A 26994-nucleotide genomic window follows, 5' to 3' on the forward strand; every position below is an offset into this window, starting at 1 on the left:
ATGTATATATGTAAATATATACTTACTTTCGCCCGATACGAAGCTTTCTGGTCACGCTTGGCCTTGCCTCCACATTGATTGAAATGAAACTCTTTACTTGATTTCTGTATATTTTTTTTCGTTCCAAGTCTTTTATCAATTAGTTACTACTTATTGCTAGTGGGTAGTACCTACAACTAAACCAAACATATATATACATACATATATGTCTCTTATCTGCCCAACACGTTTTAATAAATTGCACTGGGATTTTATGCTGCGATAAGCAACTTTTGGCTTTTGTTTTAATTTGTTTCAAGTTTTTGTTTTTTTATTTTTTCTTTGTTTTATTTTGATAAGCGCTTTAAATTGACAAGTTGGCACTTGATTACGCCAAGACCTTCGATAGCTCAGTTGGTAGAGCGGTGGACTGTAGATTGGTATAATTGAATTATGTAGACATCCATAGGTCGCTGGTTCAAATCCGGCTCGAAGGATTCAAATTTTTTATTTGAAACTATTTCTAAAATTAAAAAAATCGGTGACATAATTTCTGAGAAAAGAGAGGCATATTTAATATTGCAGGTCATCGGGAAACTGTTTTTTATAGGAAACGGAACATATTTCGGGGCTAATTAATCACATAAGTATGTATGTAGATTCCAGAGAAAACATCGGTCGAATACGTTTTTTTTTACATTTTTCAAGAGGTTCTCCTGAAAAATTTATATTTTTTAGTTTAAAATATGTCATTATCTAATCAGTATGCTAAATATAGTGCGACTCACACAAAAACGTTCGGCTAAAAATAAATTAGTTAAAAAAAAATTTTGTATCTTAAGCGATTTTTACCTATCAATATAGTGTAATAAGGAAATGCACATGATGAGCTATAATTCTGTGTAACTTTATCGAAATCGTTTAACTATATCATTTGGCGGACTGGCAAAACATATAGCACGTTTGGTCTGCAATATCCAAAGTTGAGATTAAGTGTCTTCTGCAAGTCGACATTATAGATAAAAGATCGTTTACTTTAATAACCAAAGGTTGATATAAAAATTGACCACCCTCAAAGAAAGTCGAGAGCTTGGATATTCATTATTTTGCCGCCCGTTCTAAAATATTGAAACTAGAAATTAAAGAAACTTCAATTTTTTTTTTTTTAAATAGATTTTTTCATTTTATATTTTTTTGCATCTTTGTTTTGCATCCTGCAGCTACAATCCAGCTATTCATCATCATCAAAAATATTGTATTTTTGTTTGTTTAAATAAATAAAATAATAAAAATGTTTTATAGAAAAAATTACATATACAATTCATGCTCTGCAACATCAGGCACGACTCGAGTCGAGTCGAGTGGTTTTTCTTTTTTTTGTTTGCTTTTCAGTTTTTGTTTTTTTTTGTGTGTGTTTTTTCGGTTTTTTTTTTTTGTTTTTCGTTTCTCATTTTCATTTCATCTATGTATGTGTATATATATATATATATATGTGTATATATATATTTTAATTTTAACATGCTGAGCTTAACTGTTAACTCTTATGACCTAGATTAATTAACGTGTACGGATTTATTTCGAGCTTAGACTAAGAAAAAACGCATAGGTTTAGAATTACATTTTTTGTTTGAATTTTTGTTTTTTTTTCATCTGTTTTCATTTTGTTTTGCTTTTTTTTACAGTTATAATTAAGAGTTTTACTTTCGGAACGAAGTTTCAATACCGTTGCGTCGATATGTGTGTGTGTGTGTGTTAGATAGTTACATGTGTTTAGGGCGGTGGCGGTGGGGGGAAGGGAAAACCCCTTTTTCCCCACAGAATAATTTCAAGTTACTATATTTTCGTTTACTAATTCATTTACAAGGGTTTTTCTTTGCCTATAAAATTATTAACAAAAAATTTATTACACAAACAAGAGGAAAAAGAATACAGCTACTTAAAGAGTTTTTCTTTTTCTTCTCATACACACATTAAGAATCATATAGTATTTATATATATGTATATATATATGTATAAATATATATGTATATATATAGAATAACATTAGATTTGTAATTATATTTAGGCTTTTATACAATTTGTTCATGTTAGTTTGCTGATGGCTATGGCTTCTTTCGGAGGAATTGGATTAGGGTTTTGTGGATCTATATACAGTTGGCTCTGCTCAAGGTTTACCAAAGCCTGGCTGTGGAAACTCTCTCTCTCTTGGGCACTCGCTCTCGCTCGCTTTTTGGTGGGCGGATGGATAGTGGGTTGGTGGGTGGTTGAATGGATGTACCTTGGCTGGCTGCTCCTGTGGGCATGGCTGCATCATCTATACAATTAAAGTCTAACGATTTACACTTAAAATTCAAATATTCAGTCCATTTTGTTTGCGTTGTGTTTAAAGCATTGACGGCTTGGAACCAAACAGCATTTGATGCTCTTTCTCTCTCTCTCTCACACTCTGTCTCCGATTCTCTTGCGATTATTTGTTTTTTACAATTTTTGGAAGCGATATGGAATGCAATTGCCTTTATCGACAACCACAGCCCACCACTGTCATATCCTGATAGTTCTTGAGCACAACTGTACTTTGGTCATTGAGATAGAGCATGGAGATGCCCTCCAGCTGTGTGGGCACACAGCATGCCTTTGGTACCTTCCCTGGATCGATATTATTGACTAAGGTTTGCACAACCGCATGATTTGTTGAATTGAGATGATCGGCTAGCGGGAATGGGCACTTGCCGTGACAATAGAAGGCATCGTAGCCCGGTGGAGCCACAATCCAATCGCTCCAGCCGACATCGGCAAAGTCCACGTAGAGTGAATGCCGACGGCAAGAGTCCTCGTGATTCTTACGCCTTGACGGTTTGCGCTGATGCCGACGATTTCTACCACCACCATTGCCACCGCCACCACCGCCTCCGCCACCACTCACATCCCGTATGGAGCGCGCCTTATGGCGTCCATCGTCCGTGTAGGTGAATAGCAGCGGTTGCTTGTGTTGCCACTTATCGTGCGCTTCGTCCGCACTGCGGCGCAAGCGTACATGATGATGCGGCGCCGGCTTGAGAGATCGCATTGTTCGTACCTCCACCAGCAGGCCGTGGTTCTTTTGCGGTGTATCCAGCCACCGATCCACAGCCGGTTGTACGTCTAGACTCACCGTTTCGGTGCTATTCAGACGCACTGTCTTCGAGTCGAGCAAAAAATAGCTTGGCTCGCGTTGTCCCCTAATGCCCAGCCTGGTGATGTCATAGACCAACACCTGGTAGCGTGTCCTGTTGGCCGATGATTTCGCTAATGCCGGACTTAGGGCATCGCGCGTCAGCTGCAACTCGGCCGCCTTCAGTTTCTCCTCCGCGGGTATGCTCTTTACATCGAAGTGCAGCCGAAACCGATGATGATGTGGAAATCGATCGTCGATTTTACTATCTGCAACAAAAAAAAAAGACAAAAACGAAAGAAAAGAAAAAAAACAGACAGGACACAGTTAGAAACAACATTTTTGGTGAGGAGTTTAAAAGAAGAAAAATAAATACAAAATATAATGGAAAAGGTAGAAAATCACACGTTAACAATCCCGATCCAGTTGTTTTTGTCCCAGCCGACTTTTTACGACTGGCGCCTATGCTAAAGACCCGGTCCCACCCCTGCACAAGGTGCAACTTCTGCACGGTTGGGCGAAAAATCTTAATTTGAATTGCCGCCGACACCATCACCATCACCTCACCATCACCACTACCACCACTGAGAATCCTGACAATAACAACAACAAAGGGACAAGAGTCGTAAATATCTGTGGACCGAGACCAAATGAAATCTATGCCTTATACTAAGACAACAGACAGCCAACCGTTGGTTCGGCTTAGACACTTGGCTTTAAACACTTTGCGGCACACACTATCAGGTTAGCTACCTGCCAAATCTATATCTATATATATACATCTTATATCCCCTATTGCACATCTCCCTCTACCTTTGTCTCTCTCTCTCTCTCTCGCACACACACACATTCTCTTTCCCATCGGCTATTCGGTTTATTGTTCATCTCTCTAATCCTGTGGAAAATAATGCGAAATACGCTTTAATAATAATTGTTATTTTTACAAATACAATATAAAAGCCATTTAGCGCATGCGCTAACTACTCCTGGTGTAATTCGTATGAAAAATTTCAAGGTCACATTTTGGGTTAACAGGTAAAAACGGCCACATTTGGGCCGTTATGTGTCCTTTTTAGCCGGCGGCTCAAATTCAATCTCAAGACTCAGCCCCTCAACGTTTGCAACCTCTTTTGTCCTTTCATTTCAAGCTGCGGAATTTCCGCGTGATTTCATAGCGCTTGCGTGAATGATAGATGGATGGGTGGATGGCTGGCTGGATAGCAGGTATGCAAATCACCTCAAATGGATGAACTAGAATTTAAAGGGAAAATCCCGCAATGCTCTTCATTCGCATTCCGCCTTGTAGGGGAAAGTACGCGTCGTGTGTAATTCAATTTTAGTGTTTGAAACATATTTACAAGCCTGTGTGAACCTTCTGGCAATGAGCAGGTGAAACTTTATTTTGTAGGTATAATAGTCTAGATATATCAACTACATATAGAATAGTGATGGAAAATTCGGGAGAGTATTGAAAAAACTAAATTCAACGAAAGTATCAAGAAATTTAGATGAAAAAGGACTAAAGTGATGAATTGAATTTAACAGAATATTTTGATGAAAAAGGACTAAAGTGATGAATTGAATTTAACAGAATATTTTTTACTATAATCTACTTCTATTTTCCCAATTTTAGTCATTTTTCGGTATCTCTTATATATAAAATTATAGTGTATAGTTTGAAAAAACTCACCTTTATGTGTAAAACTACGAACTGTGTTCGCTGATTTGGTTAATAGTCCTGGTTTTGGTATATTAACCGAATCAATTTCATGTCCCATTATTTGAGCATAGAGCTTTTTCATTGCCTCCGGTATGATGATTTTGGATCTATCGATTTTTGGCGGCCTCTTCATATTGAACAGCGATAGTAGACTGTTCTCGATTTCGACTAGAGTTGATGGATCTGGTTTCACTTTGTCCTTAATTATTTCTTTATTGCTATATGTGGAGGGTTCGTCCTCCCTAATGATGGCCTCAGCATTGGCTGGCACATTGATGGCGGCCACTTCCTTATCCAATATTAGAGTAGTTCCATCCATATTCATTGAATATGGCATATCCACAAATATAGATGCAGCAGTTGCAGATGTTGTTGTTGTTGTTGTTGCAGGTGTTGCTGATTTGTGATGTTGCTGCTCCTTAATAGCCATTTTAATGCTTTGTTGTTGTTTTTGTTGATTTTTATTATTTATATTGATTTTATTAACTAATTGATTAGGTTTATTATGATTTAGATTTTTGGAATTTTCTAATTGGTCTGTTCTGGTTTTATGCACTTCGTTAAATTGCAGTTGTTTTTGCTTTTGCCGTTGTTTTTGTTGTCGTTGTTGTTGTTCGTCACTTTTACTAATTTTATTATGATATTTATCACTATCACTGCTTTTGTAGAGTAACTCGTTAAATGGATTAAATGCTTTAGCTAATGCTGTCGTTGTTGTTGTTGTTCTTGTTGCAGATGATTTAATCGCTTTTGTTGTTGCTGTTGATGGCGGCGTTATTGCTGCTAGAAATCTAACTGATATATCCTCGGTGCTAGCAACTTGAACGATCGTTTGAAAAGTCGCCAGCACTGCCAGGAGTAGAAGCCATGCGCGCATGGTCGCTTGTAACTCTGAAACGATACAAAAGCATAGGAAATTGTTAAGCATTCGTCGAAAGGGTTACCAACACCAACACCACCAATACATCTACGATCCCTCTCTCACTCTCTCTCTCTCTCTGTCTCTCTCTCCCACACATTCGCACTCAAAGAGAGAGAGATGAGTGCATTCGATATAAAAACGTAAAGATTTCACTCACACTCAAAATTATAAGACCATTGCTCAAGTTAGAGCGATACAACTAGCAGTAGAATTAATCGCTCTCTCACTCACTCCCTTTCTCTCTCTCGCTGACTCTGTCATTCACTCAATTGTTGTGATCTGTGTGCCTGCGCGCGTGTGTTTGCGCGCTTGACGACGTGCGGCGCTCAACTGACAATGCGGCGCCCGAGCAGGGTTCTTCTTCTCTGCAGGGCAGGTACAAAACAACTAACTACAAAAAACTACGCTGCTGCCTCTGCCACGGCCTCTGCTAAGCTGCAGCTTCCTTTTAGACACTCTGGCCCATTTTTATGGCCCACACATAGGTTAAGGGTGAGGGTGAGGATGAGGGTAAGGGTGAAAGGTGCATCATCATCATGATCATCGTCATATTCGTATCAAAAAAAATGGCTGTCCACTCATTTAACCAAGTGGGTATTGGCGCGCGTGCGCTGCTCTGCTGTTCTCTACTCCGCTCTGCTCTGCTCTGCTCTGTTCCCACATCCATTTTGCACTCCCTCGACCGTTCCCATTACAATTGCCATTCCGTGTTGCAATTTCAATCGCGGACATTGCACCTTTTTGATGTTGGCTTGACACACGATCTTTTGGGCCATAATCGGCATGCCTCATTTTATGTCTACGTTTAGAAATTTAATATACCAGAGTTGATCGCTCTGTCTCTCTCTCTCGCCCCTACATTCACAATCGTCGTCACAGCACCCCCCCGTTCGACCCCACCCGAATTTGAGAAAAGTGGGTTCAATGCAGTTTGGTTATTAGAGAACTTTTCGGTCGTCATAATTTGTACAGACTTATCGGTTTTAGGTTTTTCTTTTCTTTTTCCTGATTTTTGATTTATAAACAGGGCGGCTTATTACAAACGAGAGAAGAAAGAGAATACCATAACGTAAGTAAGAGGAAACTTATCTAGAAAATTTATGAAAATTATTAGAAGTATTCTATATATTTTGGTTATAGGCAATAAATTTCATAGATTTTATCTCAAGATGAGCCCAGCCTAAGGAACAAAAAGGTAACGAGAGAGAGAGAGAGCAGCAGCACACGTACACACAGCCGCACACACAACAAATTACATGTTGTTTTTCACATAAAGATTAAAATCTTATCTTGTACTAAAAAACAAAAACGACGAAGGGAAAATATAGTTTTGTTATATGACAGGGCGCTTGGGTGCAAAAGGAATTTTGGAAATGGTTAAAGATGGCACACGCTGGGGGGTGCCAAGAGGTCTCTGTCTTTCTCTCTCCCTGAAAATTCTCATCATCAGCCATCCAGCCATATGGGGGCAGTCAGCTAAGAACAGAGATCTAACAGCTCTGATAAGGCTAACAAAATCCATGGTAAGGTATGATGTTGATGATGATGATGGGAGGAAAAAAGAAAGGGTGAATGAAATTTTTCATAATTTTTTTTTCCCCGTTTTGGGAAAATTTTCATAAATATTTATAAATTTCAATATATTTATGCTTTGAATGCTTTTATGATTTGTTCATAATTTTGTTGTTTGTTTTTAATATGTTCCACGAATTTTGTGGTCGAAGTTGCGTGTGGCATACTATTTTGGTAACAATATATAACTACCTGCCCCTGCTGCCTCTGGTTATGGGCTATGTGGCCTGCAACCAGGGGGTTTCCCCTTTCGATTCTATTGACCATGTTAAATGAACGTCTTGGTCTGGTTTTTCCCGACTCTCTGTCCATTCAATATTGACCATAGAACTAAACTGAATGTAATGCAGGTTCTGAAATTCCCCTACAACGTATGTATGTATATGTATGTCAGCAAAATTATATTGAGATAGAGAAGCAAAGAAAGAAAAATGCGTTGACAATTGATTGATATGTTTAATGCCAGTCGCCCCAATAATCTTATAAACTATGCCAAAAATAACCTTAGCAATTGCACCACAAACCACACTTACACACACACACACAAACGCACAACAAACACACACACAAAGCACACTAAGACTTAGTGATGGTGATGTATCTTTTAGATACAATAGATCCTCGACATAATTTTGTAATTTATGTCTCTAGGATATTGACATTTCTTTTTTGTGTCTTGGTTTGTGTTTTTTGGAGTCATCTTTGTAGTGCCGGCAGTTTTGTGTTGTTATTTTATTGTTTAAGGACTCTCTCATCTTTATAATATTTAGTTTATTCTTCTATCAGAACGGTACTTTAAAATTTTTGATTGTTAACCTTAGAGGCTAACAATGCTTTCCATTGGATTCTTGGAACGAAAAATAAAAAACCGTACCCAATCTAGGACAATACAAAATTATGATATATGTGGGGAAATATTTTGATTGAGCTAGAATATCGAACGATTTGTTTCGAAGTGTGAGAAGAAAATCACGCCCCAATTGGAATTTTCTTTCATTTCAACATTTTTATATCCGAGAAAGTATACAAAATAAAAGAAATAATAAAGGATATTGCACTGATAGTTACTAATAGATGAACTTATACATATGTATATTATATAATTCATTTCTAATTAGACTAAGTTCTAGTAAGAAAAATAAAAGACTCAATAAATAAAATATCTTCTTTTTTGATATATAAAATTTATATAAATATCCATTAACAAAATAAACACAAACTAAAACTTTTTGTCACTTTCTGTTGATATGTACAACTATTTGATTGTCGATCGGGTTATATGAAAAGGATCAATTTTCATTTAAGATATTTGTCACATTCCCCGGACTCGAAATACTTTGGTATCAAATTGTGCCCCTGAATATGCATTTTATGTAGGGGTCTTTTGTGTGCAGTTCTCACAGATACAACAAGTTCATATTCGTTTTGTTGTTGTTGTTTCTTTGTATACATGTGTATTCTTTTTTTGATTTTTTTTTTTGGCCGGGGGCACATTTACATAAGCTTAATGCAAATGTGAGACCCTGACAATGATAATGATAATGGATAATGTTGATTACTTAAGTTGAGTTCAGTTCGATTTGAACAACTCAACCAGAAGAAGACGAAAACTCGCACTCACCTCAGTCTTATAAAGTTTCCTATGGTTGAATGATAAGTTGTGATATATACGTATGGGTTATATCAGACTTTTCAGATGCCTGTCTGTTTTTCAACGACTGACTGACACTGTGTGTGTGTGTGTATATATATATATATATATTGATTTAGTTATTAATTTGTTAAGCCTTATGATTATAGACTTTAGGCTGTTACATATAATATTGATGGATTGCCGCCGCCGTCTGTCTGTCTCTGGGTCTGTGTCTGTGGCTCTGGCTCTGGTTTGTCTGGTCTGACACTTTCTGTTCCACTGAAATTTATGACGTTTGTTATCGAGCGGCTTTGGGTTACACATACCCACAGAGGCATACACACGCACACAAGCACAACCGCGCGCGTACACACACACACACAGTTGGAATATTTGCACAATTTACAGCTGTTTATGGCATTTGATGAGGCTTCCGTTTTAAATCACGTTTGTGTAAATATATATATATATACATATGTATATGTGAATTGTATATGTGATAACAGAGCGTATGGAATTGGTTTTTCTTTGTAGAAGTTTCTTATATATTTTTGAATCGTTTGGCTTTTCGCTTGCGATAATTGTAGATAAAGTAGATCAAGTTCTTGTTAAAAATTTGATTGCAGCATTCAAGGCGCCGAGGGTTTTTGCTAGCTCGTGTGGTTGCTGCTGTCAGAATGCCGCGGCACATGACACACTATGAGAAACGAGTATCTAACCGATATACTCGACATTTATTTCCTTGTTGTGATTTCACTTTCTTTATTATATTTGGCATTTGGTTACAGGCTTTAAGCCTCTGTAGCAGGCTCGTTGATTTTCTTCTTTCGATTCTGCTGGCAATACAAAAGTAATCCACATATTTTCCCAAAGAGTTTTTCTCCGAAACATAACAAAAAAATGAAAACGAACAATGAAAACAAGTCGTCAATATTGAATACAAAAATTTAATTGTCTTGTCTTTTTGATGATTTGTTTATGCAGATTTCAAACACAACACTTGGACATGGATAGAGATGTAGATGTATCTTAATCTTTGCTTTAGATATTTCGATATGCAACTTATTATTTTTTATATATTTTTGGCTGTTCGAATTTCAGGGTTTCCCTTTACAACTTGTCAGTTGACATTCCATTCCAAAAGTCGCACACACACACACGCACACCTAATTCACACACGACAGCACTTATGGCTTTTGATACAAAAATTTCCAATATTTCTTCGGTTGTTTTTTTTTTTTTTGTGTTTCTTATTTAAAAATTTTGTAGTTATTGTTGTTGGAACACGCGCTTTGTGGTTGAAGAAGATTTTAAATTGAAAGCTTTTTTTTGTTTGTTGTAATTTTGTGTATTTCTTTTTGTTTGTTGTTTTTGTGTGTGTTTTTTTCTCCTTTTCTGTTGTGTTTGTATTTTATTTGTTATTGTTACGCCAAGTTTTTCACTTTGGTTTCCAGTTCGACGTAGCCGCTTATTTCTCTCTCAACACCGGGCCAGCAGAAATTGTAAGTATAAACTCGATCAGCGCTGTTGAACGACTAACGCCTTCATGTCTACCTGATTCAGATACAGATACTCAGATACAGTAACACACGACGACGAGCGACGACTCGTCTTCGTCGAGTTGTATAGTTCGGTTCGCTGTTGTCGTCATCGTCGTAGTCGTCGTTGCCGTTGGCTGAGACTTTGACTTCGACTTCGACTTGAGAGCAAATGTCTCTCCCTTCATTTGATACTCTCTCAAAGTTTTCATCATCATCATCGGCAGCATCATCATGATCATCTTATTCTTCCGTTGTTCATCATTATCATGATGATCTCGTCTAGCGCCAGTTTCCCAGCCAGCACGACGTCAAAAAGTCTCCTTTACTCTTTCACTCAATCAAGCTGAAATTGAGTGCGAGTCCCATTGCGTCGACGTTGCTGCGGCGTTGACGCCGCTGCTCACACAGTCGCACACAGAAGGCGCAGTTAATTGGTCGATGGCGCTACAGCGGCTGCTGCTGCTGCGTCGACGTCAACGCTATTTTTGAGTGCAAAGTTATGAACTTGGGCATGAAAGATCTTTGGGAAGAGCTTAGGAAATGTCGCAAAGATTTTCACATATGGAAATGGCTTATAAGAAAATCACAATCAGATTCAAAATTAAATGTTAACCCACATAAATGAAAAATAGTTTTAAAAAACCATTCAATAAGAATCTTTACGTTTAATTTACAACCTTTTTTGTGATAAATTTTAGACTATTACTTACATTTTTTTTGTACTATCTTCTATAACTATTAAACGGCAAATATGTCCAAAAGGGGACAATTTCGTTTTGCTTTCGTGATCCCAAGTTTAAAATAAAAAAACAACCTCAACTTAATTTAGTCTGTCTTGAGGAGGAGTTGCACGAGCCAAGAGGTATAAAACCAAACTGTCTCGTCTTACAGAGATCTTGCATTCCTGGAGCTCTGGGAACATACTGCCAGCCCAGTCAGCGCCAGCCAAATAAATGATCATAAGAATCTATACAGATCTACAGACACAGACACGGTATGGATCCGGATAAGCCCAAGACTAGAGTGAGCGAGAGCAAACGAGTCGAAACAGTGTTTTTTCCTTTTTGTTCGTTTGTTGTTGTGTTTCGTTTTTTAGAGGGCCTCTCTCTGTGTGTGTGTGTGTTTAGGTAACGAAATCCTTAACAACAACAAAATGAAATCAAAAAGTCGGGAATTAGTATAATTTTATTGGTTGGCAAGAGGTAAAACAGTCAGAGGCGGCCATAAGAATGACACTCTCTGACTCTTTCCCACACTCACACTTAAACACACACACACAGATAGACACAAAGCGAGGAGCACTAACACAAATGTAAATACAGCTAAATGCACTTTAAACTGCCTTCATGTTGATGTTGTTGTTGTTGGCCCTTTTTTCTCTGCTGTTTGTGGAGATGACTTGGCTCTGACTTCACTTGGCTATGGCACACCCGCGCAGGCGCAGCCAACATGACTGCCGCAAAGGTCTCTCGATTATGATGCTGCCACAATCGTTGTTGTTGTTGTTGCTTTTTTATTTTTATTACCATCGAAGCAGGTGCTGCAGACCAGCCAAGACGACGCTGCTTCATTGTGGCGAATAGGTGGAGCTGCTTTTGGCTAAAATAGCCAAACACGCAAAGCCCAAAATGATGCACGTTTTGAGCGCGCCAATTTTCTACTTATTAATGGGTATATTGGTCATTATAGAAATTTAATTTGTTTGCTTAAAGACCTTAACGTTATGTGTGATCAAAATATGTGTTGATAAACTCGTTATCTGAATTAAATATACGAAGAGTATGTCTGTTAGTTACTTACATAGTTTTTTTGCTATGTTAACTGAATATATGTACTTTGAATATGGAGATAATATTAAAATATGCAAATTCTAAAAACCAAAATTAACATTCAAAAAGTTCATGTAATTCACAGACACATTTTTGCCATTGGCTAATTTCTGTAAGCCAATTTGAAACTTCAAACTGTCAATTTCCGGTAGAAAAGATGTCTTTTGGGAAAGTATTCACTGTAGTCCCGAAAGAAAAATAATACCCCTTTATACTTCTATACCCTTTTATACTTGACCAATTCTATGTAAAATAATAATCTATTTATCTTTCACTATTGGAAAAGTTTGGATTTATTTTCAAGTATTATATATTTAAATTATAAAAATTTTAAAATAAAATACATAAGTTCTTTAGAACTAATATATAGATTATGATTATGATTTTTATTTTCGTATTTAACGTATTGTTAAAATTCTGTCAAAACAGTTCTTTTTAGTTTCTTTCTCGTATGTATTTACTTGGGTTTCCTTCTATTTTTTTTTCAAGCTTTAATATTTAATTCATTTTTAAAACAATGGATTCAAAAATCATGAATCCAAGTATTGTATAACATAAATGATGTAAAAAAGAATTAAATTAGGTCGACAAACATCTATTTTATTCAAGTCACTGCCTGATTGCTTCATCCTCATTTATTGGCATTCGTGTCAGTGATTCTATGATGTATTTAGTAAAAATCACTCAATGGCTTTGATAAGTCACTCATAGCCTCGAGGGTATTTTTGCAGTCTAGATCAATTTGAATTGCAAGCATATTTTAGTTGCATGGTTTAAGTTATTATGTATTTGTATTCTTGTTCGTGGCAGCTTCTCCTCTGTTTCTCTCCCTCTCTAACTGGCGTCTTGAATAGTCGCGACCGTTGTCTGAGTCTGGAATGGTGAGTCGGTGGCTGGAGACTGGTCAACTTAAGCGTTGCCAGACATTGTGGCTTTCGTCTAGCTCATAGGTTTGAGCTCTTCTTTATGGTCATGGCATGGGTTTGGGATTGGGATTGGGTTTGGTTTGCTGGCGCCAAGGCTGCTTAAGTAGCTGTTGTCGTTGGCTATAGCCGATGCCTTTGTTCCTGTTCTATTCAGTTTCTCATTTTTTTCTTTCACTTGACGCCTGTCTGGGCATCATATTTCGCAGTAATTTGTCAGATAGAATTCTAGCCTGCCAACCGGAAGGGATAACAACTTGTTATTTTGGGTATGTGTTGTCCACGTTTAATGTGAGCCATGGCCTCTCAATTTTTTATATCAAATCTCTGTCGTCGCTTTGGCTACTTCAATGCCCAGCCTTCTTTGCGCTCCAACTGCCAAGTGATTCATGCCCATTGGCGGAAGAAAATGAAGAAAAAAAAGAACCACACAAGCACACGCACACACACATAGAGAGAGCAGAAGAAGGCGGCTCCAAAATGCCAGCGATGAGTAAACTCTCCAAAGATCCTTTTGTATGTTAATCGCCGGAGCCCAACAAGAGCCGCCGCCTTCTGTTTGTCTGTTGGTTGGTTTGTCTCTCTGTCTGTCTGTCTGTCCGTCCGTCTGTGTGTGTCTCCCCCAGTTCCATCTTTGTCTGTGTCTGAGTGTATATGCGATTGTTGAGTTTGCATGTATGTATATGTGCTTGTCTCATTCTGTGTGTGCTCCTCCTTCGTTTGGTTCATTCTTTTGGGCTTCAGCTCCCTTCCTGCTCCCTCTCCCACACCACATTGGGAAAGCGAACAGAAGATACAGATTCTTGGACAGCTCTCAACTTTTAATGGCATTTAATTACCTTTTTGCTTATCGGACCACCAGAAATTTTGTAGTGCTATCGTTTCTGTCGTTCTTTCTTTGATTTTTTCCAGCCCTGGAATGTTGGCCTGCTCCTAGGACCTTCACTTGGCCCGTTCACCAACATCGTCGCGCCAGTTGCCACGGCGCTACTTTCACTCCAACACACAAATCCATTATCAGCTGCACTTCATTTATCAACTCTCGGCTCATTTATAACAACCTTTGCCAAAAAAAAAGGCACACACACACGAAACTCCTTGAGTTCTCCAGCCTGGCGGCTGTCTAGATGATGACCACATGCCAGGCCTTTTGCCATTTGCAGCCTCTCAGCAGGATCATGATCCTTTTTCATGTTTCTTGTAGCTGGTTTTGCATCCTCCGTTGTTGTCCCTGGGTCGCAACGGGGGCATGAGTTAATTGTCATACTATAAAGAGGCTGGACCGAGAATGACATTAAGGATATGCAACTAAGCAACTACAAGGCGAGGAAATTGAGTTAATTTCTAAGCAAGTATCAAACTCAAGAGCAAGATGCTCAATTAAAAGGGAATCTTATTAAATCTCAGTCTCAGTTCAATTCGGATTTAAAATGCTTTCAAAATCTTATTTACCCATAAATGTATCTTGAATTTGTTTAAAAATATTAGTAAGTGTTATTTTTTCAAAAAGGAATAGTTTTGATCATTTTCTACAATTTTATACTACGGTCTTTAAAAATATTAGCTTACATTTCCCACAACGGGAACAAAGATTGAAAATTTATTGAATAATAAACTATTTGTTTTGCCTAAAATCAACAGATTTTGCAGTTTCTGTATCGATTAAAAATGAAAGTATATAGTAAAACGTTTGAAAAATAATAAACAAAAAAAATAGAGGACCAAAAAGAAGTTATTGATTGGACATTAAAGATTAATATATCTTGCTCATATAACAGTATTAGATACAGCAGCTTTAACTAATTAAGCGCAAAGGCTTAGTACAGGTCTATAGTTATATTTTTTTGCTGTGTTTCTCATTCTAACATGGCTAACCATGTTTCTAAGCATTTCCTCATCCATAATAAGCCTTTAGAGATCCTTTGTTCATTGACTTTCATGGGTTTCAGCTAATCAATTACCTTCGCGTTAACCAGGTAACAATGCTGATTGGCATTGGCACGTGGACATCAAATTGAGAGCCTTTCACTCGGCCACACTGTTGGCGTGTTTTCATTTTGATGGAAAGGTGACAGTCAGTCATTCAGTCAGTCTGTCAGCCAAGAGGCACGGCACAAAAGAACCAGTAGAAAGACAACAGGAAGACAAAGTAGTGGAAGAAGAATACACTACAGACTACAGAGTGGACAATTGTCCAGTCAATGTATCGAATGAGTTCGAATTGTTGCTTGACTGGCTCAAGATGCTTGTTTTGGTTTGGTTTGGTTTTCGTCTTGTCTTTTGTTCAATTAAAATGTTATTATTGTATGTAGTTGTTGTTGCAGATACAGTTGTTGTTGTTGTTGTTGCTGCAACTGCAACTGCAACTGGGGACTCAAAGTCTAAGTTGCATTTTGTGAAAGCTGATCCTTGGGCAAACAACAAACGACAAACGTTTTGTAAGAGATACATATATATATAGAGAGAGAGAGATAGAGAGAGATTCGAGAAGCGGGAAGCTGGAATCAAGGGAAACGGGTCGCCGTCTTGATCTTGTGGTAATTTGATGCTGCCGCCTGATGTTTCTTCTTGTTGTCTCTTGTTCTTTTGTTGTCAACGGCAGCGTTTTGTTTGTTTATAGAGTGGATAACAATGCCACCACTAACTGACTGACTCTCTAAGTGACTGCTTCACTGACCATTACCCTGTCCTCTGAGCCCACAGCCAGGACAATATGCCAGCTTGTAAACGCTTGATTTATGCACTTTTGATGGTAACCCAATATCGGTAATAACAAAAGAAACAATATAAAGACCAAGTAATAATACTGTTTATTCATTTTTTTTAGTTTTTTTTCTTTTTTTTTATTAGCGCCATTCTGTAATTTGTAAGAACCAGGCTGCGGGAGGCTTTTTACACTGAAAGAAATTTATCCACTTTGTCATTAAAACAATTTCAACTACTTAATGAAACATATAATGAAATTCGAAGGAAATAACTAGACTTTGAGTAATGAGTACATTGAATATGCAACTACTTGCTAATAAAGAATAGATATAGTTAATAAAGTCAAATTCTCCTTTAAGACAATAATGTTTTTATGGGCTCAGTCAGGCTTTACAGTCTTTAGAAAGCTTTAAGTTTTAAATTTAAGTTTCAAAAAGTTTTAACAACTTTTCAATTCAAATATAATGTTAAGCGATTTGTCCTTGACTGAAGTTTGTTTTAAAATTAGTTTTTTGCAAAATTAATTTACCCCTTTTGGCGCTCTGTGTATAATTGTTGTATCTATTGTGTTGCAAGTTTATATAAGTTGGGTCAAAGAAATAGAATTTTCATCATAATCGTTGCTATTATCGTCATCATTGATCGATCCCTAGCCACATGGCTTCCACTTGCACTCCACTTTATGGAAACAGTTTGAATTCAAATTAACACAGCAGGCAGTCCACCCCCTTGGCCATATTCCCCTTCTCTGGGCATAAGCATTTAAAGTCAATTGCAATTAAGTCGTGGCATTCCCCTTCCCTTATCTTTATGTTCTTGTTTTCTCTACTTTTTTTTCTTTCTTTTTTGTTGGTCGGGATATGTGTGAAAATATCAAAGGTAGAAGCTTGAGGCCTTCAAGTGGGCCACAAATCACAAATCAAATCGAGAACCGAAGCAAAGTCCAAGCGCCATCGATAAAACTTAATGGCCGCCCATAACTGTTAAGTTGAATGGCTGTTGCAGGTGCCACGCCAAGAGCCAAAAAAAAAGAAAAAAAAAATTGTTGAAGATGGAAAATTGCAGCAACATCAGCAGCGGCAGCGGCATTCAAATTTATTACTAATTAGGTGTGAATTGTATTGCAACAAAAAGGTGGCAACAAGTGCAGCATGCAACATAATCGAAATGGGTGCTAATTGAATGGAGGCCTTTGATCTGACTATATCTCTCCGTCCTCTCCATGTCTATTTATTTACAGCAATTGTAAAACACAACACAAATCGTGCATAAAACAAACAAATTGAGAATTTTCGGCATGGCCAGGTATGGGTCTATAGGTACCTAGGGCCGGGGTACATCGTTTACCATGGCACTTCATGTAATCGCCCAGCAAATGGTTTTTATTTTTCGAATCTCTGCAGTCAATCCGTTAGCTGCACATCAAAATCATCATTAACACCGTTAAATGGAGCTCGACAAAAAAAACTAAAGCAAAGTGTCAAGTGGCAAGGAAACATCAAATTTTATGATTTCATAAATATTTAACTGTAGATTTTGAAGTTTAAACTTCCAAAAATGGAAGGTTTTTTTTTCTCTTCTTTTTTTTTCTGTAAAATTTTTTTGTTTATACAAACTTTCCCAAATATCGAAACGAACACATTAATTTACTTTGACTTCGATGATGTGTTCTTGTTGTTGTAAACACACTTTTCAGTTGTTTCAGTTGTTGTTGTTGTTGGTGGTGGTGTTGTTGGTGGTTCGGCGAGCTATGTGGCTATGTTGCTAGTGTGATGTTTTAGTTGTTAACACATAAACTAATTGTAATGGCGCAATAATCGCCACTTACATAAAAATGTTGCTTAATATTTATTGTTGATTTTTATGTATTTGGTATTTCATTTTTAAGTAGTTTATTAATTTAATTGCTCTCTCACTCGATGTGTAATAATTTTATGAGAATAAATTGGTATTGCCATCTGGACGATATCATCAATAAACAGTGATCAAAGAGTGTTGGGAAATCGCCCAAGAATTGCCTGTTTAGCTATAATGAGTGTTGAGAACTATTTGAGAATTTATTGCCCTTTTAGTAAAGTTCATAAAGTTAGCAGAAGTTCTAGTGTTTTGAGTTTAGTGTTGTATACTGCGTTTACAGTAAACTTAACACAAATTGTCTTTAAATAATGATAATCAAAGACAATTATTGCAAAACTTGATGCTGAACTTTTATATCATAACTTAAAAAGTACCCATTAAAATAGATTGACACAGTGTTGAAAATTTAAATAGCCCACAAATGTGTGAGTGTTGTAAAACTGTCCAGTATTCTAGTCTAATTGGGACATATGTATGTACATGTTTTGTGTGTATGTGCACATTTCTGGAAGATTCTTTTAACAAAACGCTTCAAAACACTTTTATATCATAAAATATTAAAATAGATTGACAAAGAGTTGCAAAAATATATAGTAGGGATTACGTGTCAGTGTTGTAAACTTGTCTTGTACTCTATTGTAATTGAGGAAAAACAATTTTATATCATTAAGTATTAAAACGGATTGATAAAGTGTTGTCTGTCTTGTATTTTATTGTAATTGGGACATATTTACATGTTTTGTGTGTACAATGTGCACATTTCTAGAAGATTCTTTTAACAAAACGCTTAAAAAGTCGAATTGGTCGATTGGCAAATGGATAAACCTCGCATATTATGCGATTCGTTGGATTTAACCCGTTCCTAATTCTTGACTAGAACAATCGAAATAGCAAAAACTCTGCCAATTTCAAATGGTTATTTATAGGCTAGACCATAAAGTTATGTTACATTTTCCATACATGCGTATGTATAATGCTATAGCTTCAGCTACTTTACTACATCATATCAAAATGATCGTAAAATATTCCATCTAAGCATCTGCGAGTACGCACCTTCCAACAATCCAAACAAATTGTTCAATGCAAATGCATAGATCGAGGTGGAAACATTGTTGCCAAGATGATAAAATTGTTTGAGAGAATCTGTCACCTTGTCGCTATAAATTCGAAACACAGACCCAAAAACCGCAACGCAAAGACCCAAGTGGGAAAGAAACACACACATACAAACACACACACAAACGCACACACTTCTTTGGGTGTGGAAGGAAGGCATTGAAGTCTCGTAAATTGTAAACAAAATTATTGCAACGATTGCCAAATTAAGTGCAACCGCAAAAATGAAATTCAATTTTGTGCAAAATGCAATTTTGTTTGTTTGTTTTACAAGTTGTTGTTGTTGTTGTTGCTGTGGTTGCACACAAAATTGAGATACAACGTGGCCTAAAGTATAGAACTAGAAGAAGAATTAGCCTTTCACGTATTTTGGTCTATTTTTAGGTCTTTTGGTTAAAAGTACGTTGTAACTTGTTTATTTATTAGCATTTTGTTTGACATTGAAAATAATTTATAAACTTTGTCTGCACAATTTATAAACTGGATCGGGCCTACACATAAGTATTTACGCGATTTTCATTCATAGGGAATTCATTCCCGATTCTTCTCTATTTTCCTCCAGCCTTATTATGAATGCAATTGCCTTGAGCTTGCACAGATGTTTGTGCTCTCGAGCAATTTAACTGTAGGACCAAAAATGGTTAAAGTCATTCATGTCAGAGCCCATGCCAAAGAAGCCGCAATTGATCAGTATGCAACATGTTGCATGAGGCAGCAGCCAGAGTCGGAGCCACAGCCAAAGCCAGAAATCGAAGCAGCCGCAATGTTGTGGCAACAACAATTGCAGAAGCAATTGCTATAAAATGTTGCCAGCTGGCATCTTGTAAATGCAACGCATGACAATGAACAACGAACAACTGTTCCTCCCCCCAACCATCCCCGATCCCCAATCCTCGTCTTATGTCCCGTTTTGGTGCTGGACAAGAGTTGGGAGTGAATGGCCCGGCCCACAGTGCGTATGAATGAGAATTGAGAATGGATTTGGAGGAGATACCAGCGTGATTGTATTGCCAAGTGCATCGATTGGTTGGGGGCAATGGGGCATGGTGTGTGGAAATCATTGAAAACTCACGCATCACGCACGCATCTCGCATCTGACACAATCTCTTCTAATTTCGCATGCAGCCGCTGACTTGGACTCAGGAATCGAGTGAAGTGAAGTGGACTGGACTAGACTGGAGAGACTCCTCTCGATTGTCAGATCGCGTGCATTGGTCATATATGGCATTGGGGCGCGCATGGCGCACGTTTTAATTAGGATAATGAGTTGTTTCCGGGCCTCTTCTCATTGAAAACTCTGACTCCTCAGACTATCGAGGACCAGTTGCAACATGTGACCATAAATGGCTAGACCATGTTGGAATTACAAATCGTTGTAAGTTTAATTAAAAATTAATAAATTTATGAGTTGCCATTGCCGCATTAGCCATGCCAATTGACTGACCAACAAACGAACCAACCAACCAACCAACCAGCTAACCAGCCAACAAACCATCTACAACAATGCCACGAATGTTGCCATGTTGGTTTCTTCTTCTGGCCTCTCCATTGATTTATGGCCCTAGCCTGGAGACTCACACAGATCACTGGCTCAAGTCAGAGAGAGACTATCAGGCGTCGACTTGCTATATGGTGTGTACATATGTACATATGTATGTGTGTGTGTGTATTATTTTTTGTTTCCATGTTATACTCCTCTTGTCCTGGCGCTGACATATAACAACCGCAAATGTTTGAACTTCAAGGCGCACCGCATACCAATGATGAGTGATGTGCCCTTTGGCTACTTCAGTTGCGTTGACTAATTACCCATACAAACGAATGAACGAACAATGGAACAATTTTCCAAAATTCTGAATATAAATTTTAATTATTGTTAAACGACTGCAAATTGCATTTACTTTCTAAGAAAACTGCTATAAATATCTGATTTAAATAGGGATAAAGATTATTCAACATTAATGAAAGTAATTTCAACCTAAAGTCATCGAAATTTAAGGCTATCAAAAAGTCGCCCTTGGAATATGTGCTGATACCAATAGATTAAAAGGAAAAGCTATGCTAAAACTTTTCTACATACAATCTGTTCAGTATTCAAATAAATATTGTAAAGATCTTACACAAGATTCAATTTGATTCTTATTTTTAATGATTCTTAAATCAATTGCATTAAATTGATCAAATTTAAATTTTCTTCTATAAAATCATTTCTTCTCTAATATCAAATAGAACATATATATTAGCCCTTATAGTTATCGTAGGATATATATACTTTTTTCTCATACAACCACGGTTAAAAAGTGGCTCAACGTTGGTGGGCTTCGGCAACATGTCCAAAAAAGAAAACATTCAAAAAGAAGAAATACATCTTCAACTCTTTAGAGAGGAACATTTGTTTTTTTTTTTTTTTGTTTTTTGGTGGACGCCCAAACAAATACCAAATATTAGCGCTTACCCTTTCAACGCTTATATACTGTATGGCGCTAAGTCGGCAATCTTTGGGATCTATGCATGGTCTCCGGGATTGAAGTACGTATGTATGTATGTATCTTTCGGGATGGACTCGTTGGCACTTGGTGTTGATGTTGTTTAATTGCCTTAGCTGATAGACGTACGCATGTCAAGTACAAATCAAAGCGAAAATCGAAATAGATACAGATACAGATAGACTCCATTCGATTGAGATCGATACAAAGATACATCTCAAATGGGGTCTGCGTTAATTTTTTGTTTATTAGGCGGTAAATATCAAAGTTGAGCATAAATCAAATGTTAGCTTGTACATACATATATATATGTATATATATATGTATATATCGTATCAATACAGATACTTGTACTATTAGTTGGCCTGATCGTGTTCTTGTTGCTGTTTCGAAACTTTTTCTCTCTCTCTCTCTGTTTTTTTCGTTAATTTGTACATTCTACAAAATGCAACTTATATCTTTGTATCTCACGGTCTGTTTGTTTGTTGTTGTTGTTGGTTGGTGCTTCTAGTGTTTGTTTGTATAGCCGGTGTAGTACGCTCACTTGCCACTGGGTTCTGTTTAGTTTCAGTAACCATTTTCCAATTAACACAAAACGCGTGTTTTTCACCTTAATTAATACAAAACTTTTTATCAATATTTGCAATAAAAATCAATCAACAGCATTTGCAATTAATCAACATCAAAAGCCGAAAAGCCAAAAAGCGCCAAAAAAAAAAAGAAAAAGAAAAAAAAATCTAAAACAAAATCGCCACCAAATCGCACCTGTTCTCTTTCTCTAGTCAATATACTTAGTAGCCATAATAGATACAGATACACTTTACATCTATATCTATATATTTGTATATATAGATTTCAAGATTTCACCTGTGTATAGAAGAATAACAACATCAACAATTAAGTATTTATAAGAAGAACAAGTTGCTGCCACGCGTTTTGCGTTTTTCGGCAATTTTCCAGTGAAAAAATGAATTTGTTCTTGGCATTTGTATATATTTACTAGTATACTTGGATATATATTGTAGTAGTTTTGTAGTAGAACTTGACCTTTTCCGAATTTTTTGCCATTCCAGGTATTTTGCCCCTCCCTCCTCTACAACAACAGCGGGATACATTTGTTTGCCATAAGCATTTTTAGATGAGAGCATTACAAATATAAGCTTATTACGCCAGATTCATATGAAATTTTGGAGTACCTACGAATTGGAAGATGCAAAAATTTATTTGCACCTAAGATAAACACATTTGGAAACACTTTTCTAGAAATTATTGATTTGTAAATTGCTTTAATCTGATTTAATACATATATACATATATTATATTTCCATGAATTATCTCTTTAGCAGATGAAGGTTCTTAGCGTTTTCAATTGATGTGATGCATATAAGCAATGAATATGCAAAATTTTAATAGCATTTGGCATGAGATTTCACACAGAATGATGTTTTCCATTCAATAGTTTTATATCATTTGATCGGTCTGGAGGATTTTATTACAAAACTGAAATGTATTTTGGCGAACTTTTCATTTTTATTATATCCTGTCAATTTATATTTTTATATTCTATTAATGTGAATTAGGCCAAGCAGCTCAATCAATCAATTTTCGTACATATTTGTATATTTTATTTTTAAATTATTAATTATTCTTTAAAAATTTGAATGGTCTTAACATCGATTGTATGCATATCCTTCTCTACAAATAATAATATTTATGTTTTCTATTATACGTAGTGTATGTACGTTAATTTGATCGAGTCGAGAGAGCTTTTAATACAAAGGATATGCAAGGAGGATAATCCTTTTATTAACACTTTCACTCAAATCGGGTAAATAATTTATTAAGTTTCATAAGTATATATCAGTTGTAAGATATCTTTATGTTTAGATCTAGATCTTTGCAATAATTGCAATTTCAAGAACCATACCAAATAAAAAATTTGGTTCAGGATACATTAAAGTCAGTCGACTTATTGACTTTCTAATAAATATTTAAATTTTATGAAAAATTAATTCCATTACTGCCTTTCCTCATCACAACTCCATTCGTTAAAGATTTAAAAGGATGATTTAAAAAGGATGATTTAAAAAGGATTATTCCATAAATTGTTTAGAATATTAATATTAAGTTTTTTGACTCTCTTGGCCATACAAAAGTTTTAGACCCCAAAACATAGACTTATTGCTTTATTGTAAAACCAAAAATTTTCAACAGACATGTTGAAAGATTTTCTATTGTGCATTTGTTTTTCAAAGCAAAGCAAATGGAAAAGAATTGTATCTATGTATATATGTGTGTAATGCATATTCAAACAGAAATGTTTGATTATTGTTCATTTCGGTTTATTTAATTGAATTATTACATTTTGATGTCTATTCACTTGACTGGACTTGACCTTTCAATGTTACATATATCGTATTGTATTGGTTGTGCCTGAATTGTCGTAGTTCAAGCATCTGTTTTTTTTTGGATCACCAAACATCTCATAGTCTGTTGCATTGTTCCACTTATGGCCAAACTTTGGATTGGCCCTCCTACACACCTTACAATTTTCGATCTCCGTCTCACTCTCGATTCGATTCTATCTCGCTCGCATTCACATCGACAAGTTACAGGCCAAGCGTTGAAATTAAACCAAGTGCATTAATTTATTACACAACAAACAGATTGCTTCGCAAATCAAATGAAAATTTACGGCGCATGGAAAAGATACAGAAAGAAAAGTGCATGGCAGCCACACCGCGGACTCTTGGGCATAATCAATACAATTTGCGCTTTACGCCTGGCTGGCAAACGACAGGCCAGAGAGGGGTATCATAGGAGCGAGACAGAGAGAGATTGAGGGGAGACGCCAGGAACGATCACTCTAGACAGACAAGACGGCATGTTGCCTCTTGGCCGTTGCCTGCCTCTGCAATGGCCAACTGAGCATGGCCAACAAAATGCTCGAAGAGTGGCGCTCGTGCGCATCCATCTAAGCAGACGGGCGGATGGGCATGGGGCAGGAGTAGTGGTAAGATCAGAGCAAAAGGAGACTTTTTGCTGATAGTACACGCATGCCACCCACCATTGTGGCAACCCAAAGTGATCGTGCCCAGCATAAAGTGCTACATTTAATTGCGCGCCAAACCGAATCGCACCCCCAACCAGCCCCAAACCCCACATCTTCGCACTACTTCTCTGCTCTTCTTTTGTGCCTCTCGGCATGTAGCGCACTTAATATTTATTGTTTATTTACACAAGCGCATTTAATCGCAAAGCGCAAACGCGCAATTGCCCAAAAGAAGGCCCCTAGCCATCGGCATCGCCATCGCCATCGCATCGTCACCTCTTTAGAGTCCAGAGTGTGCCCCCTGGATCAGAGAGTATTGTGTGCGAAAAGTTTTCCTTAATATTGATTCTAGAGACACTGAAAGACGGACACCAAGAGAACTACAGAGAGGGATAGAGAGAGCTAGAAGGAGGCGTGGGAGGAAATCAGTTTAATATTGCCATGGGTTTTTCTTTTAATTGTTGTTGGGTTTAATTTTTAGATAGCATTTGCTGCTAAACACAGTGGTTCAAAAGTGGACAAAGTAAATACGAAAATCTAATTTTGTAATTATTTTCAAATCACTCTCAGAGAATTGAGCGAATATATCGATTGGCCAGTTGCCAAATAAGTTTAAAATTTTTTTCTAAAGACTTTCACACATTACTTTTCATATGAGAATCTATTTGTTCTTGGAGTTGTCAATCATCTAATAATAATAGGTCGATAATTATGTTTGGATTGGGTTCGACTGTTTATTTTATGCCCACATTGAATGGATCATGATGAGTGTACAGAAATTAATTGAAATATCATTCGCATGCCAATTTTTTGTTTAACTCCTTGGGCCAATTTGTCCAACTGTGGTCTGCCCCCAAAGAGAAGAAAATTTCATTGAATTGACTATCGACAAATTTGCTACCTCTACCTTATTGCGTTTCAATATTTCGTTTTGTGAAAATCTTGTGTATTTTGTTCGCACAGGCTCATTTAATTGCTAATTTATGGTGTTGTATTAGAAAACGGGCGACTGAAACGTTGAAAGGGGTTGTGCCAGGGGAAAGGGGGGAGGAGCTTAGATGGGCATTTCTCATTTAGTCAGGTAGCAAGGCCCCTTCAAAACATTATTTTTTTTTTTTTTCTCTCTTCTTTTTGATAATTGCTGTGATTTGTTGGTTTTGTTTGGTTTTTGAATGTTTTTGCCAAATCAATTTTTGCAACTTTGTGCGATGCATGCAGAGCAAAACAGAGTGTGAGAAAGCGGAGAGGGAGAGCGAGAGTGAAAGAGGGGGACAGCGAAACATAAATAAACAGAAAATGAGAAAATTCAAAAATTATAGTATCCAAGTATCTTAAAGATATACACACACACATACGAATCAGGGATTTTTCCCACCAAAAAACCAAAAAAATTGTTACATGTCATAAGTTGGTGGAGAAAAAGAGAGACACTTGAGAGGCCCGCAGAGAGTTCATTAATTATGCAATCAGAAGTAGCGGCTAGAGCGATTTATAGGCATAAATGTAAAGATGAAAAATTTGCATAATTCCTGGAAGGCCCCGACCGACATCGTCATCGATCGTTGTAGTTGTCGTGCCGAAATCTACTATATAAAACTGAGCAAGAGAAACAGAATGGAAGGGCCAAAGAGATAAGGAGGAGGAGGGGGATAGAGAAATATGCTTGCTCAAGTGGCTTAATAGCTGGAGAAAACAAGTGAAGTTCAACAGTTTGGAGAGCACTCGAATCCGCCGTCGAAAGAAAACACTCCAAGGAGGAATCACAGTCGTTGTAGTCAGAGCTCGGGAATCGGGAACTCATAACCGGGAGTTGGGGAATCTCCCAGCTCAGTTGTTGTGATGATGATGATGATGATGATGCCTAGCCACGGCCTATTGAAAATGAAAATAACTTAATGCAAAGAGGCAACGACAACGTTCAACTGTTCATGAGCAAACAACAGAGGCAACAACATGGCTTTACTCGTTGGCTTCGTTGGCTCTTAACGAGGCCGACATCAAACAAAACGTTGGACCACAGGCCACAGAGACCCAGAGATCAGAAACAGAGAGACAGAGACAGAAAGAGAGAGAGAGACACCAACTGAGGCCGGCTAAAATCTTAAAGCTGGTCTTTACTCACTGCTATGCAAACAATTCCTAGGCAACAACTGCAACAACATGGTACAAGTGTGTAAGTGTGTGTGTGTGTGTGAGTGTGTGTTACTAACATTTCACTCAACATGCTGGATTGTGGTCCAAGTCATAGCTTAACCAGAAATTAATTTTAATTTAAAAAGTATCGACACAACAGTTACCCTTTATCTACTTCAACCTTATCATTGTTAAGATTTTCCAACGAAGCAAAAATAATTTTCAATATCACATTATATGCAGATATCCTTATGTATTAGATTGATTTTCAGAAGGTCAATTTCTAGAATCAATCTTCCTTCTTACCTTCTTACAGGGTGTTACCACCCTTTCTAGCATGCCAAAACAAGACCGCTCGCTGGTAATGTGAAAAA

General features: G+C 37.1%; 1 protein-coding gene and 1 non-coding gene across 5 annotated transcripts in view; one reads left to right on the forward strand and one right to left on the reverse strand.

Moving 5' to 3' along the window:
• Positions 1 to 378: 378 nt before the first annotated feature.
• Positions 379 to 476, forward strand: Trnay-gua. The gene is made up of 2 exons: positions 379 to 415; positions 441 to 476. It is a non-coding gene; the product is annotated as a tRNA-Tyr (tRNA).
• Positions 477 to 1461: 985 nt separating this feature from the next.
• The window catches only part of LOC6641621 (protein decapentaplegic), a 43091-nt gene continuing 17558 nt past the window's right edge, over positions 1462 to 26994 (reverse strand). Inside the window, exons 1-3 of one of the 4 annotated variants that reach the window (XM_002064569.4) lie at positions 8966 to 10325; positions 4821 to 5741; positions 1462 to 3399 (exon numbers count right to left, since the gene is read on the reverse strand). In XM_002064569.4, coding sequence (XP_002064605.1) covers positions 2495 to 3399; positions 4821 to 5727 — 1812 coding nt within the window. In that variant the 5' untranslated portion in view covers positions 5728 to 5741; positions 8966 to 10325 and the 3' untranslated portion in view covers positions 1462 to 2494. Of the gene's footprint in view, positions 3400 to 3535; positions 3705 to 4820; positions 5742 to 5929; positions 6115 to 8965; positions 10326 to 26994 lie in introns of those variants that run through there. The other 3 variants (XM_047010954.1, XM_023175480.2, XM_047010955.1) reach the window with 3 other exon arrangements.

Source organism: Drosophila willistoni (assembly GCF_018902025.1).
Source record: "Drosophila willistoni isolate 14030-0811.24 chromosome 2R unlocalized genomic scaffold, UCI_dwil_1.1 Seg200, whole genome shotgun sequence".
Classification (NCBI taxonomy): Eukaryota; Metazoa; Arthropoda; class Insecta; order Diptera; family Drosophilidae; genus Drosophila; species Drosophila willistoni.